General features: G+C 36.7%; 1 protein-coding gene across 1 annotated transcript in view; it reads left to right on the top strand.

Moving 5' to 3' along the window:
- The window catches only part of ACAP2 (ArfGAP with coiled-coil, ankyrin repeat and PH domains 2), a 68,312-nt gene that overhangs the window by 25,165 nt on the left and 17,726 nt on the right, over positions 1-25,421 (top strand). The window contains exons 6-12 of the mRNA XM_014945938.1: positions 438-621; positions 2,885-2,929; positions 4,057-4,152; positions 9,258-9,332; positions 16,078-16,190; positions 23,241-23,292; positions 24,574-24,674. Coding sequence (XP_014801424.1) covers positions 438-621; positions 2,885-2,929; positions 4,057-4,152; positions 9,258-9,332; positions 16,078-16,190; positions 23,241-23,292; positions 24,574-24,674 — 666 coding nt within the window. The remainder of the gene's footprint in view (positions 1-437; positions 622-2,884; positions 2,930-4,056; positions 4,153-9,257; positions 9,333-16,077; positions 16,191-23,240; positions 23,293-24,573; positions 24,675-25,421) is intronic.

The raw sequence follows: 25,421 nt of genomic DNA, 5'->3' as shown, positions 1-25,421 counted from the left end.
GGTTGGTGAAACATCATTCCTGAAAATTGCCAGCCATAAATTGAGAATTGCGTATTAAAGCTTGTCAAAAAACCATCCTAAATCAGTGAGGCTTTAGATCCAACTGTGGAAAGGTTGAGATGGTATGAATTACTGATCTTAATTACATGTTGTCATTTGTCTAAGCTTAGGGGAAAAAAGTGCTTACCAAAGCTTTTCCCTGGTGAGCAAGAGACGCATTTATTTCAATTTTCAATTTTGTCCTTTCCTCAGAAGAGAAATATCATATCATATTTCTATCATGTTTTGTATGATATCCTTTGGATCCAAGCATTTATTAAAGAACATGAAAACAAAGAAACTATAACCGTCACAAACGTGGTCTGTCTAGTGTGTCTTTAAACACTTTTTTTCATGCTTTGGAATTTATTTGTTATCCATCTTTCCTTTTTCTTTAGAGACATTAGGAAATTTAAAGATGCAAAGAAACAGTTTGAAAAAGTTAGTGAAGAAAAAGAGAATGCTCTAGTAAAAAATGCCCAGGTTCAAAGAAATAAGCAACACGAAGTAGAGGAGGCAACCAATATTTTGACTGCAACACGGAAATGTTTTCGACACATAGCTCTGGATTATGTTCTTCAGGTAAGTGCAGCAATAAAAGTTATTTTTCCAAACCATATATATGTGTATGTTAGATATACTTAGAGATCCATCCTTTAGAAGTTATTATTGTAAGCTTCTCAGAAGCTGTGGAGATTTATTAGAAAAGGAATAATTTGGTCTACAAGTAATTTCTTTTTTAATGGAATCTAAGCAAAATTAATTTATTTGATGCATTCTTATTGCTTAGTTCTTCAGTATTCAGTGCAGTTGCTGTAAAGACACAGTTGAATTTTCAATTTGAACATTAATTTTGAAAAAACAATATTTGCCTGATACTTACCTAAATGTATTTCATGAGTTGGCTATGCTGTAGTTCCTTATATATTTGAAGTAAAAACTATAACCTAGTCTAGGAAATACAAATTACCTGAACAATTCTCTAGGATGTTGGCTACTGCTTCAATTTCAGCTGTTTGCTTTGGGTTTTATTTAACAAATCCTATTTGTCCAGAAGCCTCGAAGTTTTGCATTGTGCCTTAGGGAAAATCAAGAACATAACTACTCATTTGCTTTTTAGTGTAAATCTGTAGAGTGTTGAGAGGTGTTCTTTGTCCTCCTACTTTGAATCCTGTGAAGAAATAATAAATTTTCTGTTGATACTTACAATTAACCTGTTTCATAGTTACCCACGACTAGAGTAAAACAGGATTATTGGAACCCGGATGGTATGAGGTGGTGGGGGCTCCTAAATGGTTCTGGGGTTCTCCTATGATCAAACACAGAGCAACCCTTTAAAATTGTATTACTTTTATATTAGACATTGTCATCTTGATTTGTTGACAGCCCAGTCGGTTATTTAAAGCTTAGTCAACTGTTCTTTTAATTGCATGTATTACCTGTAACATGAAGTGGGATTGATCTGATCAGCCTGGGCATGTGCACAGATATGGAGGTTGGTGGTCAGTGGTCGACACTGAACTTCTGCCTTTTGAACACTAAGGGCAAAGTTAATTTTGGTGTTTAAGAAGTCATGTGAATTATGCACCACTTGATTATTTGTACTCACATCAAATAGTAGCGGGGGTGAGGGGAGAAGCTGGCAGTTGTTACTATAGGGCAGTTCCTTGTGTGTGCATTGAACTGCAGCTCATCTGCCTCCTGGAATTCCTATGTTCAAAGTATGAGCAGTTCCTGTGATAAATATGCATTTAAACTAACAGGGAAAAGTTTAATCATCTCTTAATTAACGTGGGCAAAAATGAATTCAGCTTTTGGCATTCTTCCTGCTCGGGTGACTCTTCTAGCAAAGTGACTTCACAACTATGGTGTCTTTGTAGCTATATTGGCTTTCAACTGTGTTTCAAAACCTTTCTTTTCCTGCTGGTTTTTTTTATCTTCACAAGTTGAGAGTTATATACAATGAATCCTAATTATTTTTACTGCAGAAAGTTTTCCAAAACACTGAGTATTTAAGTATAGAAGTACAATCTGGTTTTGATTATACCTTCAGTAAGTTTATTTCTTCTGCTGGAATTTTAAACTGACATGGAGGTGTTAAATTACAAAATCATGCATGTTTCTGCTAAATGGGGCTTTTAAAGTAAAATCTGTAGTTCTGGATGACAACCTTAAAGATTAGGGGACAAAGAGGATAGAGGAACTGGGGGAATGTGAAAAATCAGTTATTTTTTCTATATAATTTGAACTTCTTCAAGTTCTAGGGCAACACCATTGGTCTTCAGCTAGCTTAAATGTGCAAGTATGTATGCAAAGTTACTTTTTGAAGCTGTTAGGATCTTGCTTGTTTCAGAGGCTGGGGCTATATCCCAGTTTTGGGACACATGCCCCGTCCTTTCCTCTTGGCTGTTGGGAGCCGGCGGCGCTGCGGAGTGCAGCTCCCTGCGGAACTCGGTGGGCTGGGTTAGCTCATGCTGTTGGAGATGGTATATAAGCCATGTTGAGATCATTCCCTTGAAAATGGGTACCGATTCTCCTTGCCTGAAATATAATAATTACTTTTAGCTAACACGTGATGTCTTATACTTTCCCTTCTAATATAAGAAAGTTGTGACTATGACTGTGAAATTCTAATTTCACACGCTTTTTCTGATTGCATCATTTTATTAAAGGGACAGAGCTAGCCTGTGTCTTCTTTCCAAAGTGCTTTGTGAAGCCTGATATTGAGTTATTTTCTTCCAAAGTTTTATGCTTCGATATGATTATTTGAAAGTAATTCCAAGTTTACTTTTGTGGTGAAAATTTGCAAGTACAATGAAAAATTAAGTTGTTTGTTTTTTCCTAGATCAATGTTCTTCAGTCTAAAAGGAGAGCAGAAATCTTAAAATCGGTAAGATATACTTTATTTTCTATACAGAAGATATTTATATACATCTGAAACTTAAAATGTGACTGCAAAGCTGTATATTAAAGATTTCATGCTCTTAACCATCAAAACATTAGCAGTGCGTTTGAGACTTCGACAGTCAGTTTGGCCTTCCCTGTAATTGGGCATAGATGCTTAATTGTGTTTGGCAATTCTTTTGCTTCAGATTTGAACAGATTTGAACTTTAAGGTTTTCGCTGCTGTTGACTTTTATATGTTTTTCATAGTTAAAATCTAACCTTGTCTGCTAAAAATTCTGCTGTTTAGGTCTGCTATATTAATTTCTAAACAATTACTTAAAATCCATTCTAAGATGGATTCGGCTCTTCCTACAAAAATTTTTTATGTGTGAATAGTATATTGTAATAGCAAATATACCACATGCTTTTTAGTATGGGATCTGCTAAATTAATATACTGCTATATCTGCATGCTAGTTTTCTTCTGATTGTATTCCCTTTTCTGCTTCATATTATCTCTAAAAAGTTTACTGAGGTAGAGACTGCTAAATTAAATGGTGCTTTTCTTTCAAAGGTCTAAAGTCACACTCCCATAATTTCCCATAATTCCTTTAAATAGCAAAGCCTTTAGTTCCATCACAGCTTTAGAGCTGCTTACCATTCTGGTCTGCATCTTCCCAGCTTGTTTTCTTTTTTACGACTAGACAGTTTCAAACAGACTTAATAGCGATATGTACTAGATGTAATTTTCTGCCCTTACGTTGATTTGTTTTGTTCATGGGTTTAATCCTATTAACTCATTTCTGAAATTTTGAGCTTGGTTCTTTGCTGCCTTTTACCTTGTGTGTTTATTTACAACATTGGAAACTCCGTGAGATATTGATGTAAAATTACCAGGACACAAGAGAGCAGAAATTAACCCTGGAATTGTATTTTTAAATTGTTCATGTGGATTAGTTAAGTGATATATTTATGTGATATCTGATAAAATTTGTCCTTTTAAAAAATAGAGCAGAAATTAACCCTGGAATTGTATTTTAAAATTGTTCATGTGGATTAGTTAAGCGATATATTTATGTGATATCTGATAAATATTTGTCCTTTTAAAAAACACACTTTTTTTTCCTCGTAGATGTTATCGTTTATGTATGCCCATCTGACTTTTTTCCATCAAGGCTATGATCTTTTTAGTGAACTTGAGCCCTACATGAAAGATCTTGGTGCACAGGTAACAAATTGCTTTAAAGATTTTTAACTATATGCTGGGATGGATGCAAACTCGAGATATGAGTATCTATCGGGTATATCATAGATCTATTCAACAAAAAGGGAACTGTAATGTGATAGAGGCAAAGCACAAAAATACACTGATTTGAATGAAAGTAGAAACTGAAAGTTGTCTATTTACTAAAATTAATGCTACCTTTGGGATTTATATACTTAAACGTAGCCTTGTAATGTCATTTGAGGTATTGCATGGTATTCAGAACGCTGGATTATTTTATTTGAAAAGTTTTTGTGTATGACCTGTTATAAATATATTTAACAATAAAAAGTAGATTAGGTTTTTTCCTTCTACTTCATGGTATTCAGAACGCTGGATTATTTTATTTTAAAAGTTTTTGTGTATGAGCTGTTATAAATATATTTAACAAAAAGTAGATTAGTTTTTTTCCTTCTACTTTTATACACTATTTACTGTATAAATTATGCAGTATGCCAAAAAGAAAATTCATGTTAGCAACATTGACCATAAAACAGAAGTCTGATTTATATCAAGTTCTGCAAAACAGAGTTCATGGTCTGATTTATATCAAGTTCTGCAAAACAGAATAAATTAAATCCTTCTTGCCCAGTTGTGTTGTTTAAGAACACGATTGCAACTTCTGGGTTTTCAATAGATGGACCACAGCCAACTGCACACCAGAGAAATTTAAAAAAGGTCATGCAGAATAGATTAGGAACATACAATATTCAACTGAAGATCTATCTGTGATGCAGGAAGAAGACTCATAGTGTCCTGTCTTGGTTTTGGTGCAAGTTGAATGGGCCTGGAAATATTTATACAACACTTAATTTTTTTATTTTTTTTTTTTCCTTTTTGGCTGTTTTTTTTGTTGCCTCTATCCAGGGACTTGCAACAACCACTTCCCAGTTGCCTCTATCCAGGGACTTGCAACAACCACACTGATACAAAACCTTCTATGGCCACTTCCCAACCTGATCCACAAAACAGAGCTAACCCAAATTCTAAGTGTCTATCCAGATACAGAAGGAAACAAGTGATAGCAAACACTTATTTGCGTTCATCTCAAGTAGATGTGGTGGAGAAATGACGTTGTTCTGAGCTGGTTATTCCTGCCCCAGCGCTGTTGGCGTCTGTGCCCCTCAGCCTGCTTCTGTGTCTGTGCAGCGAAGCAGACTGGGAACTGTAGAAAATAACTCCAACAATCAAATGTTTAAATAGTTATTTTTCTGCTAGACTGGTCCACAATCAGGTTACTGTGGGTCTTAATTACTTGTACAAACACACGTCAGGGAGGTGTGTGCTTGTGTGTGTGTGTAGGCATGTGGCAAACAAGTGATGGAGCTGAGAAGAGGGAGGCTGCGTGAGCTGGCACTGCCACCAAGGGCAGTGACTGCACAGCTGCAGCCCCCCGTGACTCTGCCCTTAGTTGTGCCTTTTATTCTTTTACATCCTTCCATTTTGGGTTGTGGTGGTTGAACCGTAGTGTTTTGATAGTGTGGAATGTGTGTCCTGTCTCCCTGCAGAAGAAGGGATGGGGAAAGGAGACAAAAACTGTGGAGACGACAGTGGTTTATGGTACCAGGATTTAATGTTCCCTTTTCATTGAAATGATTTGAGTAAGGAACACAACGTTATTTTTGAATGGCTGGTCATCCTTTTGCTTGATCTGGTAAAGAGCATTGTGTAACATTCATTTTGGTGCTGGTATCATAGCAACTGAAGGAGTTAATTTTAGAAAATCTGAAGCTGAGCATGTTTAAAATATATTGCAATCAGAGCGAAGACAAACTGAAGGCCCTAAAGTTGTACAACTTTCTGAATTATTCTTTTGTGGCAGGCCTTGGCATTTGAGTAGTGGATATTTTTCATGACAGAAGCAGACCTCTAAAAGGCTTATGAAAGCTTAACCATTAATGGCTTTGCAGTTTGGTTGAAGCAAAGCTTAACCATTAATGGCTTTGCAGTTTGTATTGGTTGAAGTTTAGGATTTAATGTTCCCTTTTCATTGAAATGATTTGAGTAAGGAACACAACGTTATTTTTGAATGGCTGGTCATCCTTTTGCTTGATCTGGTAAAGAGCATTGTGTAACATTCATTTTGGTGCTGGTATCATAGCAACTGAAGGAGTTAATTTTAGAAAATCTGAAGCTGAGCATGTTTAAAATATATTGCAATCAGAGCGAAGACAAACTGAAGGCCCTAAAGTTGTACAACTTTCTGAATTATTCTTTTGTGGCAGGCCTTGGCATTTGAGTAGTGGATATTTTTCATGACAGAAGCAGACCTCTAAAAGGCTTATGAACTCTTAACCATTAATGGCTTTGCAGTTTGTATTGGTTGAAGTTTTTAACAGGTCAGAGAGAAGGTATCTTGTGACCTAACAAAACAGGGATTTGCTAGGTTTTTCTGAGAATAGTCAGGTTCTTTCCATTGGTAAGTGGGTTTTCATTCGGTTTTTCTGAGAATAGTCAGGTTCTTTCCACTGGTGAGTTTTCATTACCAGGTAAATTTTGTGTATGACCTTAACTACTAGGCTTAACAGAACCTGAAGTATTAAAATCGATTTTAAATGGTATAGTTATTTTTAATTCTTTTGTTTTGCATTTTCAAAATAACTGGTTTACATGATGGAATAAGACTGAGCAATTTTTCTGGATATTTTAGGTTAGGGTATGATTACTTTTGAATTGGATCATTGTAGGGGAATCTTTAATGGCACGTAAGTGTAATATAAGCTTTTGCATGGAAATTATGGCATTTGACACTTCTCATGTGATACGTGGTATTAGTTTAAAAAGAAAACCTACTTGAATTTTCATTTTGAAATGACTATTCCAAAAGCTACATATTTTAATCTTATTTATTCTCTACAGAATATAACTTACAGCACTACGTGTCTATAAAAATACATTTACCAATAAATGTAGTATTTTGAAAAAAATGATTTTTGGAAGGGTACCCACCAGTGGTGTAATCACTGGGATTTTGATAGTTTAGTTGTGATTGGCCACAGCTCTTGATAGTTGTGTGCTGCTGGATTTTTGGTTTTGGTTTTTCTTTTTAAGACAGTTGATGTGTTGCTCACCTGAGTGAAAAGAAGACATTTTTATCTGAGCTTGGAAACTGGAATGATGGAATGCTGTCTTAGTAGTAAAAAAATACATGATGAAATGAACTGCTTTTAAAAACTTTGGTATCCTCAAACACTTGTATTTAAGATAAATTTGAGGTAATTGCCCTAATCTGAATTTGGCTACCTTCTGTTTCATCTAGGGGGAAGAATTTCTTGGGGTCCATGTGCAGATTAATGAATCTGAGATTTTTAGCAAGAAACTGAATTCCTATAAAGCCTTGAACAGTCCTTGGACCAGTTTTCATCTTTATTGCAAAAGAATGCTTTTCCCAGGGTGCTTGGTGCAAAACAGTCTTTAAGCACAGTGGCAGCCCATTCTCTGTTCAGAGGCTATTCTATAATTTTTAAATCATATAGCTACATAAATATGATGTCTGGACACTTCAGTCTTAATTGTGTTCATTTTCACAAATACCTGTGAGGTGTGAAAGTGCTGGTATAAGCCATTCGAGCCAGAGAAGAAGCCAGGGAGAGAAGGCTTAAGAAAAGAGTATGGAATTGGATCCAGATGTCCCAACTATCTGATGGCTCCTTAATTGTTGGAGACTGTCTAGCACAAGGGTGTAAGACCCAGTTATTGTCCCTTTCTTCTCTTGTTTGCGTAACTTCAAGCAGGGGAAGTGCAACATGGAAAATGACCAGAGTTGCCAGATGTTCTGACTCGTGGTTATGAGGGTGGGTGGAGGTGATCACGTTTGTGTGTGAATTAGAGGTCCTGTTGGTCATGCTGTGCCCCCTGCCCTGGGACTGCCTCCAGCTGGAAGTGTGGTGGTACACAATGCTCCTGCCCTCCTCCGTCCAGGCTGGAGAAGAGCGAGGTCTGTCCCACAGATGTGAAGCTGCAGCTGGACCTCTGTGTTCAGTACTGTGTCCTCATCGTTACCCAGTGGGATGCTGTGACTGGGGATAAAGGCAGGCTTGTATTGCAGGCTGTGTAGAGGAGGAGTTCATCAGATTCCATCAGTACCAAGTGAACTGGTCTTTCAGGCAGCATCTGCTCCTCCACAGTATTTCTTACTTAAAAACCAAAGTCTGGGGAAAAAAAAAAACAAAACCAACAACTCAAAAACCCCCACCAAACCAGTACTCTTCTCTACCCCCGCAAAAATCTCACCACCACAAAAAAATCCACTTCAAAAATCAACAAAAAAGCACCAACGAGGAAAAAAAAAAACAAACCACAAACTGCCTGTACTCTCTTACAGGATATCTTAAATTTCCTGCTTTTTTTTTTCCATCTAGTTCTAAAAGGAAAAAGTTTATGTAGTAGAGCTATAGACATGCTTGCAGCAAGTTTTTGGTAGTGTCTTTTTTATTATCACAGACTTAGTAAGTATGCTAACTTACATCCTCTCTGTTGTGACACTCTCTCTTTGCAAAATCATATTGTTATTTCTGAAAACTAGGAACAGTTTGAATGGTTCTGCCCAAGATTTCAAGGAATCTTGCTCAAATACTCTTGATCAAAACTATCGATATGAAAGCCTGGCTGAGGGAGGCAGTTTTCCCCCCCCCCTCTTTGTGGAGGGGGAAAAATCAGTGGTGTTCACTCCTGGTGTGCGCCGCTGATGCCAGCGCTGCTGCATGGGCCGGGCAGGGAGAGCAGCTCCAGCATGAGTCATTCTGCTCGCAGCCCCAGCACCAATGCGGTACGGAGGCGCATATGCTTGGCACCATGCTGCTCTTTGAAACGCGGCTTCTAAGGCTGACAGGAAACGTACACCTTTTCCTAGAGGTTAATTCAGGCTGGTAGCGCAGTGCTTTAAACCAGGCTTCAGTGGTTATTCAAGGTAAACACTTTGTGACCAGAGAAGTAATTATGCTGTGCAAATAAAATGAAAGTCATGCGGTGTCTAGACAGATTGTGTTCTTTTTTGTCAGCATTATGAAATCTACTGAGCCAAATTTCTCTTGAAATCTAAAGATCCAATTTTCTGTTTCTCTTTACAGCTGGATCAGTTGGCTGTAGATGCTGCAAAGGAGAAGAGAGATATGGAGCAAAAGCACTCCACTATTCAACAAAAGGTACTTGAGAATGTAAAAGGCAGACTGCACACACAGTTCTGTATCTCTAGCATCTCTCCCAGCAGTGCATCTCTGCATTGGAACTGTGGGGGACAGGATAATTCATGCAGAGAAGTAGACTTACTTGTCACTAAACACAGGGTTGGATTGCAGATATTCATTTTGTATTACAGAACAGAAGATTATGTTCAGTTTTGACTGAAATATGAATAGAGCGGTAGAATTTATTTGCATGCTGGGACAGTAACATTTCTTTAGAACTCTTAATTCCTATTACATCTTGGATTCAATGTACCTGTAAAAGTTGCTATCTTGACCTCATCTGTGCCTGTAGAAGAGACATATGCTGCGCAGTACTACAGTCGTATGTAGCACTTTCTGGACTGTGCCAAATAGGAGTGCAGTGCTCTGAGGCTGTGTGGCAGCTCCTATTGCATATAAACAGCAAAAGTAAACTTTTGTAAAGTCTGTCTATTGTATGGTGTTCAACTATGCACAAATATGAAAGTGGTAAAATTGCTGTTCTGGGAAGATTTGTACTTGCAATAATTCCTATTATGCTTGTTGAGAAAAATGTAGATAATTTACGTGGTGGGGGAATGACTTCTGTTGTTTGGATGTTTTGGAAGCTCTAGATCAGTATTGGTTTTGCAGGTATAATGCTAGAAGTTAAAAATATTTCCACTGAACTCTCAGCTAGTGAGCTAATACTGCAGGTACTTTTGAAAGGGATTAGTTACCAGTTTAAAGGTAATGCTACACTTCTTACTTTCATTCAAATACGTTCTGTATCTGTTCGGGTGGCATAAATTAAAAAAAAAAAGCCTAATGTAATTGAAAACTGATGAGTAAATAAATTCAGGAATGAAAACATGCTAATATTATAATTTAGGTAGCCTTGGTAGGAGTCAATATTAATACTAATGTGAAAAGGTAACATTTTTGGTTGCTGAAAATATTTTTGTCACTTCATCCCGTCCTTCCTGCAGGAGTTGGTGGGAAGCATTAGGGTTGTTGTAACTGAAATTGAGCAGACGCGATGATGGATTTTAGGGCAGTGCTCATGTGCAGTGTTTGGAGGCAGCCAGGAAATAACTACAGGCAAGGAGGGGGAAGAAAGAGGGGAAATGGGAAAGAGATGGAACTTGAGAATTAGCGTTGAAGTTCAAATTCTAATTTGTTCAGGCTTAATAGGCCTACTCTCAGGAGTGGGCAGCAGAGAGGGTTTTACTGTTAGAGAACAGCAGTGCTTAGTGAAGGATGTAAGTTACGGACAATTATGTTTTAATTGGCTACAGAAATAATAACTTATTACCATGAATTATGGTCATTGCTGCTGCCGGTGGTGTTTATAGTCTTTGTTTTTTTCTTCAAATGCTGCTTAAGGCTGCTTTCCAGGTAAACTGTTTACAATAGTATTAATGATTATTGAAACTTTTAAGTTGCATGAAACTTGGTAAGCTGTATCTGTGTGTAATATAAATATCATTGGTTTCTAGTACAATCAGCATTCATAATGAGGTTATATATTGTTCCTTATTGTAATTGAATGACAATTTTATGCTGTCTCTAAAATATAATCAGGACAGTCAGATAGTATTGTATGTTGTCTTCTAAAGTTCTGTGTTTCAAGTTGTACGTGGTGTGTATCCTGTCCCATCAGTGAAGTCAATGCATTTTTGTGATGATAATTCCTAGATTAGGGCTAGGGCTGTGGAGGGCATGCTTTATTGCAGTTTCCTCTTACGGCTCTTCAAATCATTTTATTGGTTTCATACTCAAATCATGTTGTCTGTTTTATGTCTCCTCCTACTTGCTTTTTCCAACCTTCCCTCCAAGTTTGCTTCTAGCTCATCAGGATTTCAGAATCTTGACCTGCCTTAGACTTTCAATCTTGTTCTTTTTATCACTATTTGTCATCTGGTCACCCTGACCAGGATGGCAACCTTGTTCCCTGTTCTGTTCCCATGGCTTGTCATGTTGCTTTCCAGTGGGCTGCTTTTTAGGCATACGCTCCCAAATCTTCCATTTTCTTATGACTACTGAAACTTCTGCTTCTTGTGTTGAATGTTCCATGAGGTGCATTTAATATACTGAAGTTTTAATCTAATGCTTCAGAATGATGCCTTTTCTTCATTGTGTGGATAAAGAACAGTTCCTTTTCTGAAATGTATAGGTAAGTGCACATGTGCACACACCTACCCACCCACTACCTGTGTTTGCATATATGTGTATATGCATGTAGAATAATTGCACTAATTAACTCATTTGCATTTCTTTATAATAATCATCCTATTTAATTAGGCTGTTGTCTGAGAGGCTAGTACAAAAGTCACAGAAGGCCTTGGTCATCACTACAGTTTGATCTCTGTTTTAAGAGAACTGATGTCTGATTATTTTGTTTGGCTTAATTTTTATTTAAACTTCTATTTACTCAGTGAATATGGAGGGAACAATTTTTTTTAGTGTAAGAAACTTTTTTTTCAGCATTAATCTGGAGCAATACATTCTACAAATTAATCTAGAAATCTTATGATCATTTTGGGAACTTTTTGCAGTATACTTTTATATGGAAAGCTTCGTATCAAAAGAGTGGTGTCACAGTGTCAGTATAACTTAAGACCTGTAACTCTTGCTTTCTGAGCAGTTTGCAGCCCATTGTGTAGTAATATATTGAATTAACAAATAATTTCAAAATCGGTTGGACCTTTAAACAGAATGCTGGCTTTTTGGTTTTGTAACAGAGCTAATATTTTGATCTAAAATGAGGGAAATGATACAGGAAAAACCTTTGCATTGAACTTCAAATAATTTTTGGTGTGTTCAAATCCCTTTTTCATTAAAAAAAAAATAAAATCTGTATCCGAAGATCTGTTCAGGAAACAGCTGGAGTGAGAATGATTTGAAAATTTCTAACATCTTGAGTAAACAAGGTGATCGGAAACCAGATGCTATCACAGTCATAAAGCAGGCATAAACCAGAGCTGCTGTTGAGAAGTAATGCAAACTAATTCCTGGCTCAAAACCCAATACGTGCCAGTATTTCACGTGCCTTGTGTGCTCAATGACTATCTCGCCTTCTTTCACTTTGTCTTGGACTGTAAATCTTGTTACTTGCTGTGTCTGTTGTTTTAAGCCCTCTCTCAAGGGACTTTCAATTTAAGCATGACAAACATCTCTTTTGCCAATGGGATGGGAATGGAAGCAACTTTATAAATAGGGAAGTTGCACAATTAATGTCTTCTGTTTAGTATATGTTGGGGTAACTTTTCAGATTAGTGTTTTCTTCGGTACTTAAGCTCCCCATTTACTGCCTGTTTAAAAATGTGTCTTCTCTAAAGTAAAAAACATATTGAATGCATATTCAGTGCTAAAATGCTGATACTCACACTCCCTATGATTTACTGGTAAAATGGCTTGAATAGCTTTCATGACCTGCTAGCAATTTTCATATTGAAAATAAATTGAAAACGCTGTTGATGAAAAGTAGGGGGTTTGTATATATGTAAAGAAACAGAAGGCACGTAAGCTATGCAGTGAAACCACTACGTGTGGTAAATTGATAAGTTCGTATAAAAAAAATTCACTGAAATGCTGTCAAGGACAGTAAGTGTCCTGTGACCCACCAGATTAGTATTAGTTGTGGAAATGAAAGTTGTTTTTCCATTGCCAGTTGGTTTGCTCTCCCTCATGGGCGCTTAAAGGAAAACAAAAAAAAAGGCATGAAAGCAGGCTGTGTGCTTCACTTCTATAACCCTCTTGTATGTGTTTTTATTCCAGTAGCTCTCCACCCTTGAAAATTGTGTATCAGGATAGAAGCTAGAGATATTCCTTCCTTCAGATCTGAATTAATTGTGCAATACAACACTTCAGTGTAACTTTCATAATACTGCCTTAATTTCCATAGTTCTGATTAGGTGGAATGCACTTCAGTCCCAACTGACACCTAATTAGTAAATAAAAGCTGTTTAAAATTCAGTCTTTATCAGCTGCGTGTTTGCTTAAGTAATATGGAATTCTGAATCACATAAAGTGACTGGATTGTCTAACATGTGATTCTCTTGTACAGGACAGTGGAAAGACATGGATGTATTTCTCTCCACCTCCTGGTTATTTTTTGTGATTCACTAAACTTTTCCGTGAGCCAAGATAAAAATAAACTATAATGTGACTGCTTTTCTCCTATTCTTTAATTATAAAGTAGCAGAGACTACAAGATCGGACACTGTTTTCTAGTTCCTTTCTCTACTTTTGTCCTTTTAATTGAAATGAAGTCTGGGGTTTTTTGTTTGTTCCTCTTCTTCCTGACTACAGCTTTATCAATGAAGTTTTATGCATAAAGTGTATGGAAGCTTTACTTCGTTGCCCCCCAGTTGGTATCTGCTATGCATAGTTAGGAAAAAATTAAACATTTGTCTGTATACTCTTGTGTCTTTATGTGCTCTATAAAGGTGAAAGTCAATCAGGGAGGCCATTCAAAATGACACTAAGTGCACTTCATGAGAAAGGCACAGTGTTTTAGACAATTTGGACTGAGAATGTAGCGTGATAAATGATCCAAAGAAGTTTTCCTGTCATGCTTGTGGATGTCTTCAAAGCATAAAAAGAAAAGACAGTTTCATTTTCTGCAGCAGTTCTCCAAACCTGGAGGAAAATGTGATTACGTAGTAGTTGGTGACAGAGAAGATTCAGGGAACATACATTGTCTTTCATGAGAGAAGGAGCTCAGGCTTCGCTGAGGCAGGAACATGCAAATCTTTAGCAGGTTTCATTATGTTTGGGAGCTGGTAAGTTAGAGTGATTTATCAGTTTTTTGGGGAGGGAAGAGAATGTGACATCAGCATGTCTAAGTCTGTGCTTATAGGGGTTTTCTCTTTTTTTTGGAGGGGTTAAGGAAAAAAACCAGGACTTTTAACACTTCGAGAATGTATGTCATATAAGTTGTGAAATACTAAATTAAAATTGTACTGTGATATTTGTTTGTTTGTGCGTACGTGAAGTCTTTATTGTTCAGCATGTTCTGACCTAGAAAACAGGCAGAAGATGAAAAGTATTAAATGCTGAATACTAAGTGCCCAATCTTGTGACTTTTGAGAAGCTTTTATTTGCAACTTAAAAGTTTATTCAGATCAGTACATGACAGTGATACAATAGTTCCATTTTCTTTTGAAACTCTTACTTTTGCACTGATCTGCCAGTGAATCAATGAAAATCTAGATTTAACATTTCAAATTTAGTTAACCTGTTCAGATTGCTAATAGCTGAAAACACTACAAGTAATTTCAAGGAATTTAGTCCTGTGCTGGCCTGGAAGTGTAAAGGGCCCTTTTTGATATTTGTAACCTCTTCACTGTCTTGTTTAATTAACCTTGGATTGGACCATACCATCTGTATGTATAGAGTAAACATAGTGTGCACAGAAAAGTTATGCAGATTGGAATATTATATAGGACTAATGGTATTGGGTTTGAAGCTGGGTTTTTTGCGGGGTTTTGGTATAGCTTCTTTTCCCATATGTATAGAAAAAAACCTTAAGGAGCAAAGCACAAAACAGAAATTTACTGACATAGTATTCACACAAAGGTTATGTTTGCAATTTGCAAAAAATACCTGCTAAAGGTATTGGAGAGTGACATCCTGAAATGTCCTGAGACTTCAGTATTTAACCTCTGTCTTCTGTTCTGAAACCTAATTTGCAGCGATGTCTCTTCTGCCCTAGTTAAGGGGAAGACTAGACTAGCCATATGTTGCTAGCCTACTTTAAGGGTATATCTTACTAGCAGTGAAATTAAATAATAGCATGCATATTATTTGTTCTCTGCACATAGCTTGTGATAAATGATGTAATTCTATGGGTGCTTTTTCATGCACTCCCAGTAGCTGTTAACCTCCCACTCACTGGATACCTGAGCTCCCTAGCTCCCTGGGAGGAGACCATGCTGTTTCAGAGGAGATATGAAAGCCAATACTCATTCACATGTATTACTTTAGTCTGCTCTTATCTTTGCTGGAGATGTGAAGCAGTTAACCATTCTAGAACTTGTAAAGCTGTTATTAACTGTTATTAGCTGTTATTATTTGTTATTAGATTGATTGAAATGTATATTCCCATGTCCTACTTCTAGATTCATGTTCTTGTCAAAGATCATAAAGTAAAAATTACTGCTATGTTCTTGTCATCATTAGCAGCACCCTGACAGCTTTCATTTAGAGATAAGTGATAGCATCTTCTTTATTTGGTTACTTATCTTCTAAGTTTTGATCCGGCTCGCTTGTCAAGATGACAGAGCTGAAGAAAATGCTAAAGCACAACTGGCTTTGCACAGTTGTCTGCAGGAGGCTGCAATTGCTTTGCAGTTTTGACTCCTAATTCCCACTGCCCCTTTTCTTCTACCTTACTGTCCCCTTTCTTTGCAATATATGTGAGACCATTTGAGCAGACAGTTGAAGCATCAGACGCTCTGTCAGTAATATTTGCCCTCTGCTTGGCCATAGAGGTCACCGATATCTGAGAAAGAAATTCCCCTTGTGTGCAGGTAAAGTAAAAATCAGCATTCTGATTTCCTAAAAATGCTTTTTTTAAAAAAAATAATAATCAGGAGCTGAGAGTTATGGCTTGACTAATACGTTTTGCTTGCAACACTTTATTCCTGAATGTTTACTCATTTTGACATTAATACTGCCCATACTTGAATTTCTGTTTGAAACTGCAATGTCTTTTTCTTGTCTTGTTCCTTTGTACTAGGATTATTCCAGTGATGATACTAAACTAGAATACAATGTAGATGCAGCCAATGGTATTTTTATGGAAGGCTATCTATTTAAGCGAGCCAGCAATGCCTTCAAGACTTGGAACAGGTAATTATTCAGAACTTCTATTTACTAGCTTATTAAGATACTGCTTGTTATGCTAAATTCTGATCTGACTTAAAATCTGTGCAACTCACTGATTCCACAGTGTTGACAGAACACTTGGACTACATTGTTAATTAACATAGAGATGACACTTCAAAGCCATTCTTTTCCTTATTTTCTATCCTAATTGTTTGCAAGCCTTTTTCTAAGAGTATGTCTTAGTCTGGAGAAGTCCTTTGTATGGTGTGCACAGTCTGGCTCTGTAATTGCATTTTGGTCTTCCTTCAGGGTTGAAACAGAGCAATGCTTAGGATTGTATTGCATAAGCTATATGAATGGGAAACTGGGAAAAACTGGGAAACAAAATGGTAGAAAATAAAGTGAAAGGGAAGTTCTATAGCCATTGGAGGCAGGGAGACACAGTGACGGACTCAAGTACTCTAGGGCTCCAGTTATTTTCCTGAAAGATCAGCATGGAATTTTTATGCTTCACAATTCATATTCTTTGCAGCGACTTCTGCGTAACAGTTTTGTTTATCCTGTTGGGAATTCAAAGTATATTGTTAGCCATGTCTTTCTAACAATGTATATTTTACTTTTGCTTAAATATTTTTCTCCATGAACAGAATTTCTTTTGCGTTTCCAAGGGTGCATGTTTTTTTTAAATGAAATATTATATAAACTGGAGCATATATAGTATAGTTGGATACAGTTCTTGAATCAATTTGTTATGGTATAGAGCTCTTCTTGCTATCTTATGCTCTGCCGTTTTTGCAGCAGTGCTGCTGTTAAACTATTCAAAGTGTTCCAAAGGCCAGAATGTGCATTTGGATATGTGGTCCCTTCCAGCCTCAATTATTCTATAATTCCTTGAGCATCTTTGGAACGTCACAGGTCTATAACAAATTGAGATTGCTTCACTTAAATCCACAGACAAGGGGCTGTTGGGTGTCAATAAGACTCTATCTGTATTAGCAAGTCACGTGCAACTAGTGTAAGGGATTTTTGCTTTGGTCTACTTCTGGTCTGGTCCTGTGATCTCATTATCTGTCTGCTTTTGTAATGTACCTTCTGGGTTCGTTTCATCCATGTAGAATTCAGAGTTTTCCAAGAGAAAGGGCAGTGAAGGGAGAAAACCGGGAGATATGCTTCAGAAGCACGTTCCTGGTCTGAAGTAAAATGTTAGTGTAAGCACACTGAGGAAAATCTGCAGTAATGGAGCAGGAGAGTGCCCTTTATTGAGTTCTTAACAGGCTGAAAGGGTCCTTTTTGTAAGGTGTTGTGCAGGACTGACTGCAGCCTCTTGATAAGTGACTGAAGGCAAAACTCTGGCTCAGTCTGTGGTGTTCTTTTGGATAGCATCACGCCATCGCTCTGTAGGGAGGTGATGGGGGGAGCAGGAGAGGAGTGTTGGAAGGTAGCTGGGAAATCTCTTCTTACATGTGGCTTCATACCTGATAATAGTGTACATGTGTCTTAAGAAGGTTACAGAGAAGGATTCAATTAGAACTAACTTCTGTATGTTGGAAATCTGAATGGACACAAACACAGCGAAGTCAAAATTAAATCAAGACCCACAATGACATTCTTTCAGGTTGTTACAGGTTTGAACGTATATAATTATAATAAAAACATATCCAAACAATAAGTTATTTGAAAGAGCCAAGGTAAACAGCTCAGCAATGAGTCAGAGCTACCTACTTTTATTATATAATTTATATTTGCTTATAATTTTTCTCCTGTTTGTCACAGGAGTATTCAATAAGGCTCAACCTCTAGCCTTTTTAATTTTAAATTCTTGATAATTTATCTCACTGATAGGCTAGTGGGATACTTCAGAATTAGGCAGAGAATAGCATTAGATATGCTATCTATAAATACAATTTAGGAACTGAATCAGTCATTTTAATTTTGTACTTAAATCATTACTAGTTGTTATGAAACTACTCCAGCTATTATCTGACATAGAATATATATTTAAGATCTTAATGAAGACAACTATTAGTTTTTGAATCTAGCCCTGTTTTTCATTCAATTAAAGAAATATTTTTATCCTATTTTTATTTCTGAATACATTTGTAACTGCTTGCTACGTTGTAGGCACTGAAGTGGTCATTGCCACTTTCTGCTGCCTGTTTTCACTGATGGAATGCTTTACTTCTGTAGTGTTCTGTTTCAGCTGCAGGGAGATAGTACTGATTAAATTTTACTGTATGTTAAAGGTGAGAGTGGTTTTTTTAGTCATTAGGTAGAGTACAAATAAGGATTGAGGAACAATAAGGGGAACAGATTTAGATTGGAGATTAGAAGGGGGTTCTTTACTGTGAGGGTAGTGGAGCACTGGAACAGGTTGCCCAGGGAGGTGGTTGAGGCCCCATCCCTGGAGATATTCAAGGAGAGGCTTGACGAGGCCCTGGGCAACCTGGTCTAGTTGGGGGTGTCCCTGCTGACTGCGGGGAGGTCGGACTAGATGACCTTTGGAGGTCCCTTCCAGCCTGGGCAATTCTATGATTGTGTCTTTGCATTTTGTGTGTAAACAAAAAAATAAGATAGCAAAGGAGGAAACATCTAAACACTTAGAGAAATATCTGTTTCGTAAGAGGGAATTAATTTGCCTAGAAAGAACTACTGGAATTTCCTGATGTTCTGAACCAAGGGTGATGGCACTGATCTTCCTTGTGAATTGCTGATTGCGCTGTCATGCTGTCAGTAGTAGTATGTATTTATCTTGTCCCTCTGTTGATATCAATTGATATCTTGATGGTTTTACACCTGTTTAAATACTCCTTTAAGACTGAATGCAAGGCACCAAAAGTCATTGCAATTACCACTATTAGTGTGTACTTACCAGCATTAAAAATATAAGAGAAAAGGAAATGGTGCAATGAATTTTGTCTGGGTTTGGCACACATGAGTATGATTCTAGCTAACAAATTAGATAATTGTGATGCTTCTGTGTACATGTCTTGGTCAGTGAATCCACGGACATCATGCTGGTTTATGCTGGGAAAAGTCTGGCTACTGGGGGAGAAAAAGATGGAACCCATCTAATGCAGCGCTTTGAAGGGGAACAGATTTGTTCTAATGAATGAAAACTTGTTTCCAATCCAAACTAATTTCTTGCTAGGATGATGTAGTTTCTTCCTGGGCTAGCAAGCAGCTTGGGTTCAATTGTCTGAGGACTTTAGTTATTTGGGCTTTCGATCAAGTTTCTTGTTCTTGGGATAGTTCTGGGTGACACTGGCTTGAGAAACAGATAGTGTTTGAGCAGGTTACAGAGTACACCACAAGCTATTTGCAGTTCAGTGTTGCTGCCTTTTGAAAGAGCTGGAGATTTTGCAATCTCTTTTTATTGTGATTTACTGGATGGTGTATAATGTACACAAGTATTTCAGTTAATATACTTCAGTGGAATCACAATGATATCTTTATACTGCGAAGTCTTACAGTAACAGGTATGGAGACCTATTTTTGGAATGTGTCTATCTGTAAATGAAATATCTTACCGTACACCACTTAAGGCATCAAGAACTGAAATCAGGTACATTTGTTATTGTGGAGCAGTAGGTGGAAAGTTGTTTTGGTTCCTAGAAATTCAAATGAAAAAAAAGTCCATATAATGAAGAAAGATATGCCTGAATAAATATGTATAGCAGAAAAGTATTTATCAAACACTAGTATGTTCTGAGTAGCATTTAGGTTGGATGCTGTAAATGTTTTCCTTTTTAATTCTGCTGTATTTTCAGATCATGCTAATTCTTTGCTTATTTTGCTCATTTTGCATTTTTCATTCCTCCTTCTCCTTTCCCTTATGTTTTAATCCTACCCCATTTTTTCACATGACAGGAAAAAGCCCGATCACATCAGGTACCAAACAGCTTCTTTTATACCTTCCCAATGTTTCCTTGGCACGCAAAAAGCTCTTAATTAACCCTGCATTTAATTTTGTTTACTTGCAATGGATGTATAAGTGGCTCAGTCTAAGAAAATAACAGAAGGATTCTGCCTGGGTTGCCAGCGTACCTGCTGCTCAACACCTTTAAAAGAATAAGAAAGATTGAGCTAGTTCTAGGTAAAAAGGAACTGAAGCAAAGTTTCTGCACTCAAACTTCTGAGCGTACAAGATCAGTTTTTTGACTTTCTCCAGTTGCAGTTGGTGAGACTTTTCTTATCAACTGCATTGGAAATAGAGATGTAACTTTTAAATGTTGTGCATTCTTAATCACTCTGTTCTATTTGCGTGCTGATAGCAAGTAGTGAAGGAAACCATTTCCTTTTGAGAACCAATAAGCATGATTCTCTTTTTTTTTTATGTAAAACTCAAATAATTTAGATTTTATATTTCTTTTTGGCATTACTCTCAATTTTCAAAAATTGGAAGTGTTTTTCAATGATTTTTGTATTGTTTCCTATTTAACAAATACTCTTTTGAATTGCAAACGTATAAATGATGGAAAACAGTTTCTAAACCCAAAAAACTATATTTAAGCACTATTGAGTGAGGACTAGTTTAAGATTCCCCAAGTATGTTTTCTCCTTCACCATTCTTCTCACCTATTTTTGACATAATGACACATTTACAGAAACATAGATAATGGCTGGGTCTTAGTGCACACGTGTTGCCTAAAGGCTTATGAATGTTAGTTCTTAGGACAGGGTAGACGTGATGCACCCAACAACAGCACCTTCAGTCCATCTGTTCTACCTCACAAGTTCCTGGCTGTTACTGCCGTAGAGCCCCAGCCCTCTCTTTCCTACAGTCATGAGTTTATTGATGATACTTGGTTAATATGATATAACTCAAAGTTTTTGCCCTGAATAAAACTGCTGTGGTGCTGACATGTTGGAGGTGAATCTGCCACTTAGATTTTATTTTTTTTTTCAATCATACAGTAAAATGTATTAATTTTATTTTCCATTGACATCTACTTCAAAAGTGGGATCTGCAAGCTATACTACTTTCTAAACTATTGATCTTGTTCAATAAAAAATTCTTTAAAAAGTAATCAAAAATCCCACACTTCTTGGCTGGACTGGAAAGTTCTCTCAAACAGATTTAATTTCTCTACTAAGAAAAAAAGGGGCTGGAAAACTTTGAAATCTTCTAGACTAGGCTTTAAAGACGACACAAATTTGCCTTACAATTTGTGTGCTCGCTTACATGCAGTTGATCAGATTGGAGCTCATTTACTTTAGTAACTCTGTAAATATTTATCTGTAGAACAAATAAAGCATTGCATTAATGAAGTTAATTACACTACCTAAGGCTGTTATTAGGCATTTGTTCCATTGCACGTTACCTTGGGACAAGGCTGCATTATTATTTTTTTTCTTTTATCACTTTGGCACTGATTTTCATGTTTTTCTATTTGGTGGTATGTTCAAAACAAGCACATAAGAAAGCCTCAGTTTATTTTCCTTTTCTAGTCTGCTCTTTTGTTGAGTTATGTTTAAATATTAGCAATAACCTGCCTTAGGCTCATCTTTGATGCTTAGTTAGTGCATCTGTGTTTTGTTTTGTTTTTTTAAATAGATGATGAAGGTGATGCCTTTAAAAAACTACTGGTGTTAATAAATTGAAAAAGTAACTTTTTGCATTATTCTGTTCAAAAAGAAAATTATTAGCCCAAAAAGATGGTTATTATGTTGGAAATCCACTATTAAAAGAAGATCCTGTTATTTTTTTAAATTAAATATATCTGCACAACATTTGAAAAGATTATTGTTAAAAGGTAGAATCTCATCTGTCTACTAAGTACTAACTTTTCTAACAAATACTAGATTTTCTGATTTGAATCTAACTTTTTCTGTATATCTTAATTTTTCTTAACAATCTTGGTGTGCTTCTTTTCATGAATGCCTTGTGATGATTGAATAAATATATGTAGCTTTTGTTACTAATTGTAGTAAACTGTACCTTGAAGTTCAACAGCCTTCGGAGAATAAGATGATCTGTTGCAATACAGTCTTCTGCATACTGTTACCATTCAGACTAATTGGCAGCGCAGAAAGAAGTGATGTGTGGTCTAAGTGGGGTATTTGAGATAAACACAGGTTCATATTACAAGCCTGAACCAAACAAAAAAAAGTATAAATTCCACTGTAGGACTGAATTATTTTTTTTTTATATTCTCTTCATTTTAGTCCATTCAAAACCAGTGGTGGTGGGTTAGCATTTGTTTTGTGCATCCCCAGAAGAGCTAGAAAGGGCTGGCTATATTTGCTGGGTTTTTTTTTTTTATTCAGTGGTCTGATAAAACACAGCTGTTACAGATCTGAGGTGGTCATGATTTTTTTTCCAAAATATGAATTATCTTTCCATTCTGTATGAATTGTATCCTATCAGAAATGTGACTTTGATAAGGAAGGATACAGTTCAGAGGAGTTAAGTGTTACGTTATCTTCTGGATTTTATAGGGTGCCTTAATTAAATCTTTCATTTGATGTTTTCCTACAAAGGTGAGGCTTAAGTTAAGATCCTACTTAAAAGGTTTTTCATGGGTTTTCTTTGGTTTTGTATGCAGTCTTTTTATTTCAGCATCTAAATTTTTTAGCAATGCCAAGTATAGAGAGACATTAAACTTACGTGGGATAGCAACACTGTAGTATTTTTAGTGCCTCAGTAAGTTATTTCTTAGTTCTACTCTCAAAGACATCTCAGGAGGGAGCAGTTCACATAGCTGAAGTATTTCTGTTAGTCAAACTATCTGAATTTGTGTTACCAGTTACTTAAAATTGTATCTTGCTGCTAAAATACTGAAGCAAATGTTCTTTGAAATGAAAATGTTTTGTGTGACAGCTTAACTAATGTTGTCATAACACGAATGTGTTTGTTTAGGACTTAAATTATTTGAATCTTGCTATCTTTTCGGTTTTGTCTCTGCTTTCCCTTTTTTCATTATTCTCACGAAATACGTGCCGAAACTGACCGCGGCATTTCTTTTGTGAACACTTTCCTGTGGTCTCTCTGTAGACGGTACGTTAGCACGTTTTGGTCAAATAAGCTCTGTAAAATCAGTTACGTATCCTCTGGGTGTCTCTCTGTTTGCGTAGGCGCTGGTTCTCAATACAGAATAACCAACTCGTGTACCAGAAGAAATTTAAGGTAGGTATCAGAAAGGGGCTTGGTGTGTTTTGGGGTGCAGGTGATGGTTTTCCTGACGGGTCAGGGGAAGGAGAAACAGTGCTGACACTGGCATCCTGGGTGGTCTTGAACAACCTATTGCACTTTCTAAATTAGTTTCTGCCTTTGTAAAATGAGACTAAGAGCTACACTTCCAGATTTTGAGATCCCTGCACAGCGACTTGGAGGCATGTACCTTATTTGCCTCTTTGTGGGGTTTGTTACCTTCTTGCAGAGAAGGTTTATTAAGAGCTTTAAAAGTCCTTGGTCCCAAAAGGGGCTTGTACATACTTGCTGGCAGCACTGAGCACTTGGGTTTAACTCTTTCAGGACTTGCTCTCGCTGGTTACTTACTAGGTTCACGTACCCCATGTAGCAGTTTGCAGGGGGGAAGGTGTGAAAGCATTTGTTAAGAACAGTCAGGGATGCTGTCTATGGGTATTTCATACTGGAAATGTAGGGTCGTTCAGCATTTGGACCTCTGCTCCTTTCTTTACTGCTTTAGAGTCTGCTTTTGTACCACAAAGCTGTAACTGTTCTTTGTGTTGGAAAAAATTAGAGAACTGTATGGAGAAGGAAAAATAATTTTAAAAAAAAAGGTCTAGAGCTTATGACAACTTATTTCTCTCCAGTGTTAACAGACCGGATGGAGAGACTGTTCCTTGTAAGCTGATGCTGTCAGTGAGGGGTCTGTGTTTTTGTGGTTGGAAAGGAAACAAACGGTTGAGTTTGTGTGAGCACATTTGAGTTGGGCATTTTGTGTTTGTGAATTCCAATTGCTTTTTTATTTTTCAAAAGCACTCCTTTCAAATGCTGTTACCTTAGAATAGAATTCTTATTAATTGAATCAAATTTTCAAAACCGCAGCATCTGGCTTATAGGTTTTTTTCAATTGGCATTTTTAATAGTGCTGATTTGGTACAATCTTTGTGATTTATGTGTGAGCTAATTGCATCTCTTAGAAAGTGTCTTTGAACTCCTTGGATACTGTCATTTAAAGTGTTAATTATTAAGTAGATTGGGTTGTAGGTAAAAAGGAATTCTCCAACGTTTCTATTCAGTTTTCATAAAATATAACAAAACATTGAAATTTATCTAAATATTTTCTAAGTACCTCTGATTCCACTTATTTACAGTTTTATTTTTGGAGGAAAAATTTGTGTAAACAAGCAAATAGAATTAAATGAAAAATAATTTGGGAGTATTAGCAACTTTATTGTCTGTCTTCTATGTGACTTGTTTTGTTAAATTTTTGTCTCTTAGGATAATCCCACAGTAGTTGTTGAAGATTTGCGGCTTTGTACAGTTAAACACTGTGAAGACATAGAAAGACGTTTCTGTTTTGAAGTGGTTTCTCCAACAAAGTAAGAAGTAGTGATAGAGCATATTTATTTAAAAATATATATAAAAAATCATTCAGTTGTCTTGAAGTGCAAGATTAACATTTCTCTTGGGATAGATCAAAACAGGAAAAGTATCTGAACAATTCTGTTTTCTGCAATTTTGGCAAAGATTAAGTGATGCTGTGAGAAGCGTTCCTAGTATTTAGTTTTCTTCTGGCATGAAAGTAAACATGCATTCTTGTGCCTTGTGCATAAATGGCTTGTGGTTGTGGAGCTGCTGTGGGTGAGCAGGAGCTGAGACTACCAAAGCTGCTTAATAATGTAGAAAATAGATCTCAGTTTCTCCAAACTTCTGATTGATGTAATGAGAGGGAAACATATTAATAAGTTGTTGTCTCAGTAGTGTAAAATAGCATTTCAGAATGCACTAAATGAACAGTGTTTTTATTTGGTAGTTTCAGCTCTAGCAGTGTGGTGCATTGGTTATTTTTGGAGAAGTGGGGCAGTCCTCCCCCAGCCAGGGCACAGGACATTGATTTCTCATTCATGATTTTGAGATGAGACCACTTAAAAAATTTTGATCTAAGGTCAACCTGCTTTTCATTTCGGATGTTACCTGTGCTCCCCACTCCTTAATAGACTGCTGTCCTAATGTTTGCATCCTCAGTTGTGCTTCACTTTAGCATGCATTTTGCTCCTGCTTGCTGGAGCCCGTAAGTGTTGGAACAGTTTTATACTTCATGACCTGTTTCCTTTGACTGTTGGTGT

Source organism: Calidris pugnax, unplaced genomic scaffold (genome assembly GCF_001431845.1).
Source record: "Calidris pugnax isolate Ruff unplaced genomic scaffold, ASM143184v1 scaffold111, whole genome shotgun sequence".
Lineage (NCBI taxonomy): Eukaryota > Metazoa > Chordata > Aves > Charadriiformes > Scolopacidae > Calidris > Calidris pugnax.
This window is presented reverse-complemented; position numbering and strand designations above follow the sequence as displayed.